The 12,943-nt window shown below is 44.4% G+C and overlaps 1 protein-coding gene across 1 annotated transcript in view; it reads right to left on the bottom strand.

Annotated features, from left to right (window-relative positions):
- The window catches only part of ttn.2 (titin, tandem duplicate 2), a 201,301-nt gene that overhangs the window by 136,867 nt on the left and 51,491 nt on the right, over nt 1–12,943 (bottom strand). Inside the window, exons 52-70 of the mRNA XM_061722952.1 lie at nt 12,652–12,930; nt 12,265–12,546; nt 11,855–12,133; nt 11,334–11,612; nt 9,847–10,125; nt 9,457–9,744; nt 9,089–9,367; nt 8,647–8,928; nt 7,466–7,744; nt 7,062–7,340; nt 6,687–6,965; nt 6,317–6,604; nt 5,949–6,227; nt 5,426–5,707; nt 2,479–2,757; nt 2,089–2,370; nt 1,700–1,978; nt 1,133–1,420; nt 713–991 (exon numbers count right to left, since the gene is read on the bottom strand). Of these exons, the coding sequence (XP_061578936.1) occupies nt 713–991; nt 1,133–1,420; nt 1,700–1,978; nt 2,089–2,370; nt 2,479–2,757; nt 5,426–5,707; nt 5,949–6,227; nt 6,317–6,604; nt 6,687–6,965; nt 7,062–7,340; nt 7,466–7,744; nt 8,647–8,928; nt 9,089–9,367; nt 9,457–9,744; nt 9,847–10,125; nt 11,334–11,612; nt 11,855–12,133; nt 12,265–12,546; nt 12,652–12,930 (5,340 nt within the window). The remainder of the gene's footprint in view (nt 1–712; nt 992–1,132; nt 1,421–1,699; nt 1,979–2,088; nt 2,371–2,478; nt 2,758–5,425; nt 5,708–5,948; nt 6,228–6,316; nt 6,605–6,686; nt 6,966–7,061; nt 7,341–7,465; nt 7,745–8,646; nt 8,929–9,088; nt 9,368–9,456; nt 9,745–9,846; nt 10,126–11,333; nt 11,613–11,854; nt 12,134–12,264; nt 12,547–12,651; nt 12,931–12,943) is intronic.

Genomic DNA, 12,943 nt, shown 5'->3' with positions numbered 1-12,943 from the left:
TGATTTTTGATTTCTGAATGAATGGATAGATACGTCGCTTTTTTTTTGCATATTATTTTTTTCTTTTTTGGCCTGGCGCATCGCGTTTTCGAGTCTGTTGTTTGGGGATTTTTTTTTTTTTTCCCCGTTCCGCGGAAACCGCAGACATTTTTTGCTGAGACCAAAATCCGCGGAATTCCGCGGATCCGCGGAATATTCTGATGCCTGCTAGACGCTTTCCAGAGATCCAGAACATGAACATAAACATAAACATAAACATAAACCCCCGAGCAATTATTACATAAACAATGGCAGGTAAAAACTCCCATAGTGGGAGTGTGAGGACTCCTTGATCACATGAACAAACTACTATCTATTGAATGAATATGACTCTAACTAGGCTAATGTGTGATGTGATCTAAATCCTGAAACTCGTCAAACAAATCATTTCAGTACAGTGAGATTGAATTCATGTCTATAAATAACTAATAATCCTAGACTGAGACTAGTTTTTTTTAAATCATAAGTTTAATTGCAGTAACCTTAAAAATGTTTTGTCCCTACAAAGCATTTTTTCACGTGAATTAAAAGAAACTGAAATGAAACTGAATCAATGCATTAATGTTAAGTAAATGATAACTCTTGAATGCAGATGTGTTAAATCTTTAAAAGTTAACCGAGTAACACGTGTGTGGATCTAACTGTATTACTGTCAAATCGATGTCAGACTGACCTTTGATGCTGAGATTCACTGGGTAGCTTTCCTTCCCTGCATCGTTAATGATCTGACAGGTGTACTCTCCAGCATGAGATTTGTCCACTTTGTAAAGCTCCAAAAGGACTTGGTTGTCCGTCAGGGAGAAATCACAGTCTTTTCCTGGCAGAATCTCCTTTGTTCCTCTGAACCACTTCAGCTTGAGAGGAGCGCTGCCTTTCACCATGGCTGAGAACGTCACGTTGGAACCGAGCATGGCCTCCGTGGGCTGTGGTGGCACCACGAAAGATGGTGGCTCTGGATACATACGGAGGTGTCAAACATGGCAAACTCAGAATGTGAAACTGTTAAAGGGACTAAGAGTTAAGTATGAAGTTGAATTGCATGACTAGAGATCTGAAAATGCACCAGTTACAATAGTTAGCTGCAAGAACTGACCTTTGACATCCAGCGTGGCTGTGGTCTCACCGGATCCAGCCTTGTTGACAGCTTTACATTTGTACACTCCAGAGTCGGACATCTTCAGCGTGGGCACTCTGAGCACGCAGTTGTTGTCGCTGAATGACACCTCACAGTTCGGCCCGCTCTGAATCTCCTCTCCGTTGTGGTACCATGAGATCGTAAAGGGTGGGGAGCCTGACACTTTACACTCTAACTCTACAGCTTGGCCCACAACCATGTTGCAGTCCCTCAGCTTCCTGGAGAATGCTGGAGGAGCAATCTTATCTGTTCAGAGGTGAAACAAAGCCAACAAAATTAGTTCAGGGCAGTTCAAAGGTAAAAAGGGTTGGTCTTAATTCTTCGATTCAGTTTTGAAACAGGATAAAAGGTGTTTCTGCACTGGCCAAATTTCATATTTAGAACATTAACATGTTAAAAAATTCTGTTTGTCAGAAGAAATATTTTGCAGAAAACTGTCCGTGTCCCATTCAAAGTAATTTATGCAAAATAAACCTGAAGCAACGGTTCAACACCCAACTTTTCAAGAAGGGAGAGGATACCAACCTAAGACTGTGAGATTGATTTTACTCAGGTCTTTGCCGACTTCGTTCATGATCTCGAATGTGTACTCTCCAGAGTCCACTTTCTCAGCAGAGAGCACGTTCAGGCTGGAAATCATTCGAGAGAAGGAGATCTTGTACTTGCTCCCGGGTGCCAACTCAACGCCATCTTTGAACCACTTGGGTATGAGCTCAGGGGTTCCACACACTTTGACCTCGAGGGCGGCAATGTCGCCCGCCGTCACACTCAGAGTCTCGGGCTTATCCACTATCTTAGCGGGTTCTGGAAAAGGACACAAAAAGCAAAAGAATGCCTTTAATCGACCCCGTGGGGGAAGGGTGGAGAAAAAGACAGAAACTGAAAGAGAAAGAGAGAATTATATGATTACAAACCTAGAACAGTCAACTTAGCGAAACACTCCACACTCCCAGCATCGTTTCTGAGTTGGCAGGTGTATTTGCCTGCCGTGGTGGCGTCAGCCTTAAAGACTTTAAGTACAACCTGGTTGTTCTCAAAGGTGATTTTCCTGTTGTCACCATCCCTGAGAATGTGATCCTTGTCTTGAACCCAGGATACAGTAATGGGTTCAGAGCCTTTAACAGTGGCCATAAGGGTCACCTCCTCTCCCAGTATCACAGTCATGTTTGACAATTTCTCCACAAACGACGGCGTCTCTGAAGAGGAGAAAAACAGCGCAAAATGGAAAGTCAGCAAGGTGACAAAGTCATCGGAAGATCTATTAATTTTGATTTTCATTTGAGACTAGCGCAGTTTCTACTGACCTCTGAGTTTAACCGCTGTGTGGCAGGTGTCACTTCCTACACTGTTTGACGCTTTGCACTCATATTCGCCGGCGTCCGAGGTCTCTAGTCCAATGACATGCAGCGTGGTTGAGCTGCCCTCGCTCACCATCTTATACTTCCTGCTCTCCATCAGAGGTTTCCTGTCTTTGAACCAGGTGACCTGGAACGGAGCTGTGCCGCTCATCTCGCAGTACAAGCTCACGTCTTTACCTTTCAGCCCTTCGACGGGCTGCGCTACTTTGACGAACGATGGGGGGTCTACAAAAAGATCAGGAAACTGTTAAAGAGGCACAGACGGAGTGAAATCATCCACATCTGGACCTTGAAGCTGACAGCCGTAACAGCTGAGCTAAAACCGAATTTAGGATGTTAAGAGTGGACAACGCCGGACGTTTTGGTAAAATGTTTTGGTAAAACTTCTGACGCGACCTCACACTAATATTTTGTTAGAATTATTTAACTTTGAGTAATAAAAATAGCCTGGTCAGCCATCCTAATTCTTTTCCTCTCCTACGAATAATTAGTCTGGTTTCTCTGGATTTGACTTTTCCGACGGGCAGTACCCATAGACCCAGAGAAACCACTGCTGGACGCCAACAGATAGACCCACAACCAATCAAGGAAACTAACCATTTGACATAGGCAGAGCGTTGTTTTTCAGTAAAAACGTCTTGATCCAAGGTCTTAATTCTGCAGCCATTTTGGTTGTTTGGGCTAATGACTCTTTGACGCTCCCGTTTATGTTAATGCATAATGCCTACCCCCGACCCGCCCCCACTCCGCTGCGATCGGTTCAGTACAATCTGTACTGGAGGGAACGGGTGTGAATGGGAGTGGTATGACACCCATTTCCAATGGAATGGGTATGGCTGATCAACGACGTATTGATGTGCTAAATAAATCTGCACTAGGGAGCAAAAGTGTGCAGTCTCCTCTCTTGTTTTTTATGGCTGACCAACCTACATTAAAAACTAAATAAAAGTTAGAACTTCATTAAAGTCAGACATATTTGTTAAAAGAATTAATAGCTGTTTGTTGATTTTTGTTAAAACTGAGAGGGTGTATTATTGATGAGTGAAAGGCTAAAGTGACCTCAGTTAGTGCAGGAGAATGATTGATTACGGTTGTTAAAGCAGGAGATAAATGGTCTGGGGGAACTGGAAGGATGAAGCAGCTATTAAAACCAAAATGACATTACTGCTGGATTAGCGGAGAAGGTGCAGATATTTTAGTGGCGTTGAACAGTGATTTAAATGATTAAGTTGTGGGAGATCCATTGAATCAACATGTTAAACTTTGCCCGTTTGTAAGTGCAGTCAAGACTTCTTTGCTGTGGCTGCAATCATGAAAGAAAGCAAAATTTAAGGGATATTTGTCTGAAACAACTTGAGTGAGGAGCTGTTAGATCATGTCTCAGGAATTTTTTAGATGAGGGTGAGAGTTTTTGGTGAAAAAGAGTTAAAAGTACACTTGTTTTAATGAAAAGGAAGTGGCAAACTAATGTTAAGGTGGTATAACTTCTGAGTTTTTAGGAAGAGATATTAGATGTGGCAGCATGTCAGAGTTGTTGGGTAAGATCACGGGGCGCCATGAAAATGGCAGCCCACTGCTACTAGTTCAACTAGAAGATGGGTTAAATGCAGAGAAAGAATTTCCCCATTGTGGGACTAATAAAGGAAATTATTATTATTATTATTATTATTATTATTATTAAGATGTCAGGAATGTTAAAGGATGTTAGATTGTAGAGTTGTGAAGGGGATTATGAGGACTAGAGGGTTGTTGGAAGACACCGTGCAGGTGCAATGAAAGAGGTTATGTGTGAACTCAGTTGTTTATTTGTCTGAAAATGTTTCAGCTCGTTAAGTTTGATGCATGATGTGACATTCAGTGAGCAGAAGGTAGGTGAAGGTCTTGGAGGTATCTGGTTTTCTGCATTGATGTGTAATCCGATTGTCATTGAAGTCACAAAAATCTAAAACACACCCATTAAAGATTCACAGAGGTCCAGGTGACCTTTGTGAATGAGTTTGACTCTCGCATCATCCCTCCTTCCAGAGCTGCTTCAGCTCAGACAAGTTTGTAGGACGTCTGATGTGCACGTCTCTCTGGAGCTCATTCCTCAACATCCGCCTCTCTACAAGGTGAGGCATTCTTTCGTGGACTCACGTCCAAGTTTAGGCTCATTGTCCTGCAGTCTTCAAACCTTTAGCTGTTCCTCTTGAGTTCTTCTTTACGTCACTGAGGGTTCTGTTTAGTGTCTTTGGACTGATTTTGGCTGGACGTACACTTCTAGGAAGAGCACTAACGGTACTAAACTATAGACAGTCTGTCATACTGTCAGCTGATGGATGTGTACTTGGAGATGACTTCCAGCCTGATGCAGATCAAACGCTCTCAATCCAACGTCTTCAGAAATACTTCTTGCGAACAGCAAACTTGTTTGCAAATGTTTGAGGGTCTTTTATCCAACTAACTCTAAACACTTGCGTTATTGTGTCAGTAACTGTCTTACGGGTTCACTCACTTTTACTTCACCACTGTGAGTTTCAGTTTGTCTAACATTGTGACTTAGATGAAGACTAGATCTCGTTTTATGGAAAAATAAATGTAGAAAACCAGATAATTCCCAGGGATTCACATCCTTCTTCTGTAACTGTGTTACATGGTGTGAAATACGATGTGTGAGGTGTGAAACTGGTGCACTGGTTTGAAAACACATTCCTCAGCAGCAGAAGATATAAAGACTTGCATTAAGATGAACACAAGAGCGTGTGATGCTACTGTACATCACAAGATGGAAATATAAGGGGACGCCAACTGTTGCGGATATCAGCTTTAAGGAGCGGCACTGAAAGCTTGAGAGCACACTGAGCAGCGGGTGCCAGGAATAATGAGTGACACTTAAAAAGCCACAGAAGCTGACCTTTAACAGTGAGCGTTGTGCTGCAGCTGACGCTGCCAGCATCATTCTGAGCTTCGCAGGTGTAAACGCCATCATCGTCAAAGCTGGTGGAGAGAAGCTCCAGCACTGCAACTGAGTCAGTAAATGACATCCTGTAGTTGCCTCCGTCCGAGACCTTGGTGTCGTGTTTGTACCAGGTCGTTTTCAGAGGCGCCGTGCCTCTGACTTTGCACTCCAGGTGGAGTGATTCGCCCCGTTTCACAAACTTTGTGGCGGGGAGTTTCAGCACAAACTCAGGCGGTTCTGGAAAGCCAAAACAGACACATTAGCAGCTTGAAGCACATTAACACACAGAAAAAAGAGACAGGCGACATTTGACGTAACAAACAAAGAAGCAGATGCAACACAAAAAGGCCACAAGCAGTTCTTGACGAGAAGCTGCATCCTCATGAAATAATCTAGCTGGAAAAATTACAGCTAGTCTCACCCGGTGATGAGCGACATGATAAAGCGACGAAAGTTTATTTAGAGGAATAAATCCAACCTTTGACTGTCAAGTCTGCACTGCAGCGTACAGAGCCAGCATCATTGCTGACTTGGCAAGAGTAAACTCCACTGTGAGCAAGGGCCACTGAATAGAGCTCCAGGAAGCACGATGTCCCGTCCACTCCCGTAAAACAAGTGGGCCCAGTCATGAGCTCTTTGTCATCCTTGAACCATTTGACCGTGAAGGCAGGCGTGCCCTTGAACGTGCTTTTGAAGCGTACTGTGGAGTTTGGCAGGGCCTCCTGCGACTCGGGCAGCGCCACAAAGCTGGGAGGTTCTGAAGACAGTAAACCGAGGCGAGTTAAAGAGGTACTCACCTTTGTTTCAGGGTCACATGACCAAATAAGCTGAAGAGAGCAGTCTGACCTTTAACCGTGAGGACTCCACTACATTCACAGCTTCCAGCTGCGTTGGTCAGTTTACAAGAGTAAGATCCTGGATCGGACCTCTCGAGCTGCTCAATTTCCAAGGACACAGAGTTGTCCTGCTGAATGAGCTTGTGTTTAACCCCGCTAGAGATTTTACTCCCATCTTTGTACCACTCCACAGAGATCGGGAGAGAACCAGATATTTTGCAACATATCTGAACAAAAGAGCCCAGTATCTCCTGCATGTCTACCAGGGGTTTGATGAAGCTCGGGGTAATTGCTTGATCTGTTACCAAAAGAATAGTGAGAAAGCGGTTAGACCCTGTCATGTTGTCACGTACCACGGCAGCAATGTTCGTCAAACCGACCTAGCACGACTACTTTGACTGTGCAGGTGCAGCTGCTGATGTGATTTGCAACCTCAAACACATATTCTCCTTCGTCTGCTTTCTGGGCAGCCTGAATCTTCAGGGTGCTGACGTTGTTCTCAAAGATCAGCTTGTGCTGTCTGATGGACTGAAGCTCCTTGCCTTCTTTCATCCATTTCACTCGGAGCTCAGGGGAGCCGGTCACCTTACAGTCCAGACTGACCGGATCCCCGACTGTAACATTTATCAGCTCAGGTTTCTCTGTGATGTGAGGTGGCTCTGCGATGCAAAACAAAGTCAAAAGGTTCATTGAGTTTCTGACTAGGTTGGGGCTGTATGAGGACCCGGTACCGGGATTGGTTAAGCGCAGGTTACCTTGCACCGTAAGGGTGGCGAAGCACTTATCTTGCCCCGCCTCATTCAGCACCTGGCAGGTGTATTTGCCACTGTGAGTCGCCTCACAGGCGGGAATCCTGAGAGTGGCCACATTGTTTTCAAACGTTCTCTCGATCTTTGGATCATCCTGGAGCCAATTTTCATCTTTCTGCCACTGTACGGTCAGAGTGGGAGAACCCACCACAACACACTGAAACTCTGCCGTTTTACCCAGAATCGTAACTTTGTTCTCAATTCTCTTGGTAAACATTGGTGGCTCTATTGAAAAAAAAATAAGGTGTTTAATTCTTGTAACCTCAAAAAAGAAAAAAAAGAAATAAAATAAAATAAAATATATATATATACACATTAAAAAAGGGTTTTGTGATTTTGATTAGACCAACCTTTGAGGCTTAGCGCAGACTTACAAGTACAGCTTCCCACCTCATTAGCAACAGTGCACTGATATTCACCGATGTCTACAGTGTCACATTTGTGCACCTCAAGGCCCAGGGTGCCGTTCGCCTGGGATAGGCTGTGTTTAGCGCTGGGCTTGATCTCCTTCGCGTCTCTATGCCATGTTATCTCGAAAGGACCCGTCCCAGCAACCTGACACTCTAAACTGGAGCTGGAGCCCTTCACAACATCAGCCGGAGCCAACTCTTTAGTAAATGACGGCGGCTCTGAGATGAGAGAAGACAAACTGTCACATGATGTTCCCTCCGGAGAGAATACGCCCAATCCGAAAAACCGCAAAGCATCGTGTGAGCGGGGCTTCGCACAGGGTTAGTAGACCTGGGAATTTCCGGTATCACCTCAAAAACTGAATAGAAGAAGAGATATAGAGGACTTTTTACGTTGAACACAATTATATACCTGTGGGAAGAGAATACAAAGAGTGGGGGGTTTTATTGCAGCTGCAGAGTACGAGGTATGAAGACCTGGAAGCCTGCGATGAAGCTGAACCTGACCGTAAGAGGTGCAGCCTCACGAGTGAAGTCAGCAGGAAGACAACAGATCTCAATGTAATGGATGTCCGTTTCACAAAAAAAACTCTGTCATATGCCACAGATTGACTTTCCCGATGTATTTAAGTATTTGATGACTGTTTGTCAAAGGGACAACGATGGTTTCCGTACTTATGTGGTCAGGTTCGGCTTCATGGCAGTCTTCCGGGTCTTCATACCTCCACGATGCAGCCACAGCAAAATCCACCATCTCTTGTTTTTTCTTCCCACAAGTATGTCGTTGCATTCACTGTAAAACGTCCTCTAAATCTCTTCTTGATTTTCCGTAAGCCTTGTTGATCGGAAAACTCTTCAACTCTTCTTTTATTCAACCATTGAGACGAGACTGGAAACGCCCAGGTCTGCTAACCTCCCATGGTTCTTGGATTGACCCTATTCTACTGTAAACTTAAGGTAAACAAGACCGGTAACTATCTGTTGCATCAGTTATTTACAGTTTTTTTTTATAAACCGTTTAGGACACATGAATGGAAACTCAACCGAATCAACCCTTTTAAGGTTAAGGGGGAACCTCGTAGCAGTTGTATGACGCCTTGTGCGATAAGGACACAACTGACCTTTAACTTTGAGCTCCATGCTGCAGCTCTCGCTGCCAGCCTCATTACGGGCCTCACAGTAGTAAAGGCCGCCGTCTTTGACGTGAGCTCCGCAGATTTCAAGAGTGGCCACGGAGTTGACAAAGGCCATCTTGTAACGGTCGCTGGCACTGATCTCCGATCCTTCCTTGAACCAGTAGACGTCTATGTCAGGTGTGCCGGTCACCTGGCACTCAAACACTTTATTCTGACCGTGCCGCACCACAGACGATCGAGCCGGCGTCTGGGTAAACTTAGGAGGCTCTAAAATAAGAAATACAAAATGCTAGATCACCCAGATTGGATTGGTTTTCTCTTGAGCCACTGGCAAAGAGCTTGGAGTACAATGACGAGTACCAGAAAATAAAGATCAAGGCCAACATCTACATGAAGTGAAGATACGTGTAACATAAAGAAGGGTAACCTTTAACAAAGAGCGTTGTCTGGCAGGACGCCGAGCCCACGTCATTCTGGATTTCACAGACGTATTCTCCAGAATCTGAGGTTTTAGCAAAAAAGAGCTCCAGAGAGCTTGATGCGTTGTCTTTGGTCACAAAGCAGTCGGCGTTAGACGAAATCTCCTTCTTGTCTTTAAACCATTTGATAGTCAGCGGTGGGGTTCCAGAGACCAGCACGTTAAACTGGACCTTTGAACCCGGCAAAACATTCATGTGTTCAGGCTTTTCAAGAATGCACGGTGGTTCTGAAAGGAGAAAGAAAGACACCAACGCTTGCATAAGGTGGCAAAAATCCTGTCAGAGCGCCGCAACCTACGGATTAATGTGTTCAAACCTTTCACAAGCAACATCCCGGAGCACTGGACTGATCCTGCTTCGTTTTTAGCGATGCAGGTATAACCTCCACCATCTTTGGTGTGGAGATCAGAGATTTCCAGGAGAGCAACATTCTCAAAGAATGTACATTTGTGTTTTTCATCAGTCTGGATCTCCCTCTCATCTCTGTACCACTGCACGGTTATCGGCAGGGAGCCAGACACAACACACTCCAGGTGAGCGAACGAGCCTTTAATGCCTTCTTTCTGTTTCAGTTTTCTTGTAAAGGTTGGAGGAATTATTTGATCTTACGTGAATAAAAGAGAAACAGAAGTTAGAAGCAGTGATCATGGCAGGATACGATGAAACAAACCTGACTTAAGTTCTCGCAAACAACTGAAGAACTGACCGAGAACCGTCAGCGTGGCTTCGCAAGAACTTTGGCCAACATCGTTTGAAATCTGAAAAGTGTAGTCATTACTGTCACTTTTCTCCGTTTTGAGGATCTTGAGCACTGAGCGGTTTTCCGTGCTCTGGACTTTATATCTGGGGCCTGAGGCAAGCTCCTTGCCGGCCTTCGACCATCTGGCCTTCAGTGGTTTTGTCCCTGAGAAGCTGACTTCCAGGGTGGCCGGATCCCCCTGAGTCACACTGATAGACTTTGCCTCTTCCGTGATCTTTGCCGGTTCTGGTATGTCAAACAAAGTAGTCAGCAAAAGAACCTCAAAACTGATTCACAAAAACCAACAATTGTTTCCAGAGATTCACCCGTATCAATACAAAATGCAAGTCCAAAAAAAGTTGTGGCGGTGGATATAGTGTACTGTAAATAATAATCTCCTGAAACTCATTTTATTCACAAGTGGAAGCATATCAAATGTTGAAAGGGAGATAATATTGACTCATTCTTAATTTAATGGCAGCAACACATCTCAGAGACATTACGCCATGAGCAACAAATGGATGGAAAAAGTAAATGAAACTAAAAACAAACACCAAGAGGGACATCTAATTACAACTAACAGATTATTAGGTCAACCGTCCAGAGTTCAGTGAGATGATTGGGTATAAAAACAGCATCTGCAGGAGTCCCTGAGAAGTAAAGATGGATAAAGATTTACTTACTGACAAACCTTCTTCAAATCTACAACTTAAAACTGCAAAGATTGAATGTCTCATCAATTACAGTGAATGATATCTCCATGTGCATAGGACAAGGCAAAAATATATCAATGATTCTGTGATGGAAATCCCTGCGTGGACTCGGGAACACCTCCAGACATCTCCTTCTAAAAAACACACATTGCTGTGTCATCCATAAATGTCGGTTAAAGCTCTGACGCCCAAACAAGGAGCCATATGTAAATATGATCCACCTTCTTCCTGGACAGAAGTTCATTGGACTAAAGCAAAGTGGAAAACTGTATGTGGTCAGAGGAACCAAAATGTGAAATATCCAAAGCAACAAAGGCTCCCATTCAGACAACTCTTCTTCAGCTGGTCTCCTCAGTTCCCAGACATATATGGACTTTTGTTAAAAGAAGAGGCGATGATACACCATAGTATTCATCTTCCTGTCCTAACAAGACATGTTGCTGACATCAAATTCATTGTCCTTTTTTCTTGACATGGTACGTTTCCTCAATCTAAATTTTTGCTTTGGTGTATATAATCTAGTATGGACTTGATTTACGAATCTTTTCTCTTGGGAATGGTGTGGTGAAAATATGGTTTCACAAATGTTCCTGTTGAGGTTGTTCTTGGTCACTTGATCCATGGTTGGCTACCTCAACCAGGCTCCCTGACAGTAAACTTATAGATGTGTGACTTCACAAGCTGATGATTATTGTACCATTGCGAAGCTTCAAACGAGTGTGAAACACAACTTTAACCAACCTTTGACTGTCAGTACAGCAGAGCAGGTCTGGCTGCCGGCCTGATTCTGCACCTGGCAGCTGTATTTGCCACCGTCGTTGCTCCGTAAGCTGCTGATGTGCAGCAAAGCATTCTTGTTCTCATACGTAATGTGAACATTTTCAGCCTCTTTGATTTCACGGTTGTCTTTCAGCCAGGACACAGACATGGGCTCGGAGCCCTTTAAACTGCACTGCAGAGAAACTTCGCTGCCCACCAGCGAACTGGTGTTCTCAAGCTTTTGCACAAATGACGGCGGTTCTACAGAAAGAAAGCATGTGACACAAACATTATTAATGTCATAGATTTCATTAGGTACGCCTCAGTGTGTGCTGCAAGTCAAGTCTGGAAACCCTTCCCTGAGGATGGGCTGAACCAAAGATTTAAGAGCTTTGCAAGTGCCGACAGGAAGTCTTGATCAAACGAGGAGTTTAAATTATTATTAGATTAAACTGTGGTTGTTCAATGTGGAAGGCGGGAAAGACGATAGCATCCAAACAAACCTTTTAGTGTTACTTGACAATCGCAGGAGGAGCTGCCCACTTCATTCTCAACGGTGCATTGGTACAAACCAACATCTCCTGCCTCTACAGCCTGCAGCTGCAGGGCCACCAAGTCATCTTTGACAGTGATTTTGTGTCTTTTGTCGTTTCGAATCACTTTAGAGTTTTTGTAAAACGACACAGTGAAAGGGGCGGAACCAGAGACCTGGCACTCCAACGTCATCTCAGAACCTTTCACCAAATCTTTAGGCTCCAAGCTACGCACAAACATAGGAGGTTCTACAAGACAACAATGGGCACGTCAATGGATAGTACAAATAAGAAGAACAAATCCAAGAAGGACCCAGTAGACCTTTACTGTGAAGTCAAAGACTTTTTTCTTTGCTAAATGACGTCTTAAAGAAACCAACCTTTGACTGTAACTGTGCTGCTGCAGCGATCGCTTCCTGCCTCGCTTGATGCCACACAGACATAATCTCCACTGTCCTCGACTGTACAGTTAACTATTTCGAGAGCTGCCACAGAGTCGGTGGAGCTGATTTTGTATTTGGGACCGGAAGCGATCTCGATCTGATCCTTGGACCACTTGAGACTGATAACGGGGCTGCCAGTCACTTTGGCCTCCAGCCTGGTGGAGTCGCCGCTGGTGACGAGCCTGGTCGCGTCAAGCTTCCGCACGAACGCCGGCGACTCTGAGAGAAGACGTTAATGTTTGTTACAAGACAAGAGACGTGTTAGTATCACATTAATCTAAAGCTGCGTTGATTGCAACTGCAGGTGATACTGAAGGCAGGCACCTTTCACAAAGAGGACTGCAGTGCAGTCTACCTTCCCAGCGTCATTGGCTACTTCACAGGTGTATTTAGAAGAGTCACTGGGCTTCACAGAATGCAGCTCCAAAGAGCTGGAAGAGGCATCTTTCTTTATGAAATAAATGCCTCCAGTTACAATCTCTTTTTCTTCTTTGAACCACTTGACAGCTAAAGGTGCTGTTCCCGTGAACGCTGCCTTGAAGGAAACTGTGGCTCCTGGAATGACATCCTGGTTATCCGGTGTCACTGTGAACACTGGAGGCTCTGCGGGCCATCA

This window comes from Cololabis saira, chromosome 6 (genome assembly GCF_033807715.1).
Source record: "Cololabis saira isolate AMF1-May2022 chromosome 6, fColSai1.1, whole genome shotgun sequence".
Lineage (NCBI taxonomy): Eukaryota > Metazoa > Chordata > Actinopteri > Beloniformes > Belonidae > Cololabis > Cololabis saira.
Note: the sequence above shows the minus strand (reverse complement) of the source record. Positions and strands in the feature narration are given on the sequence as shown.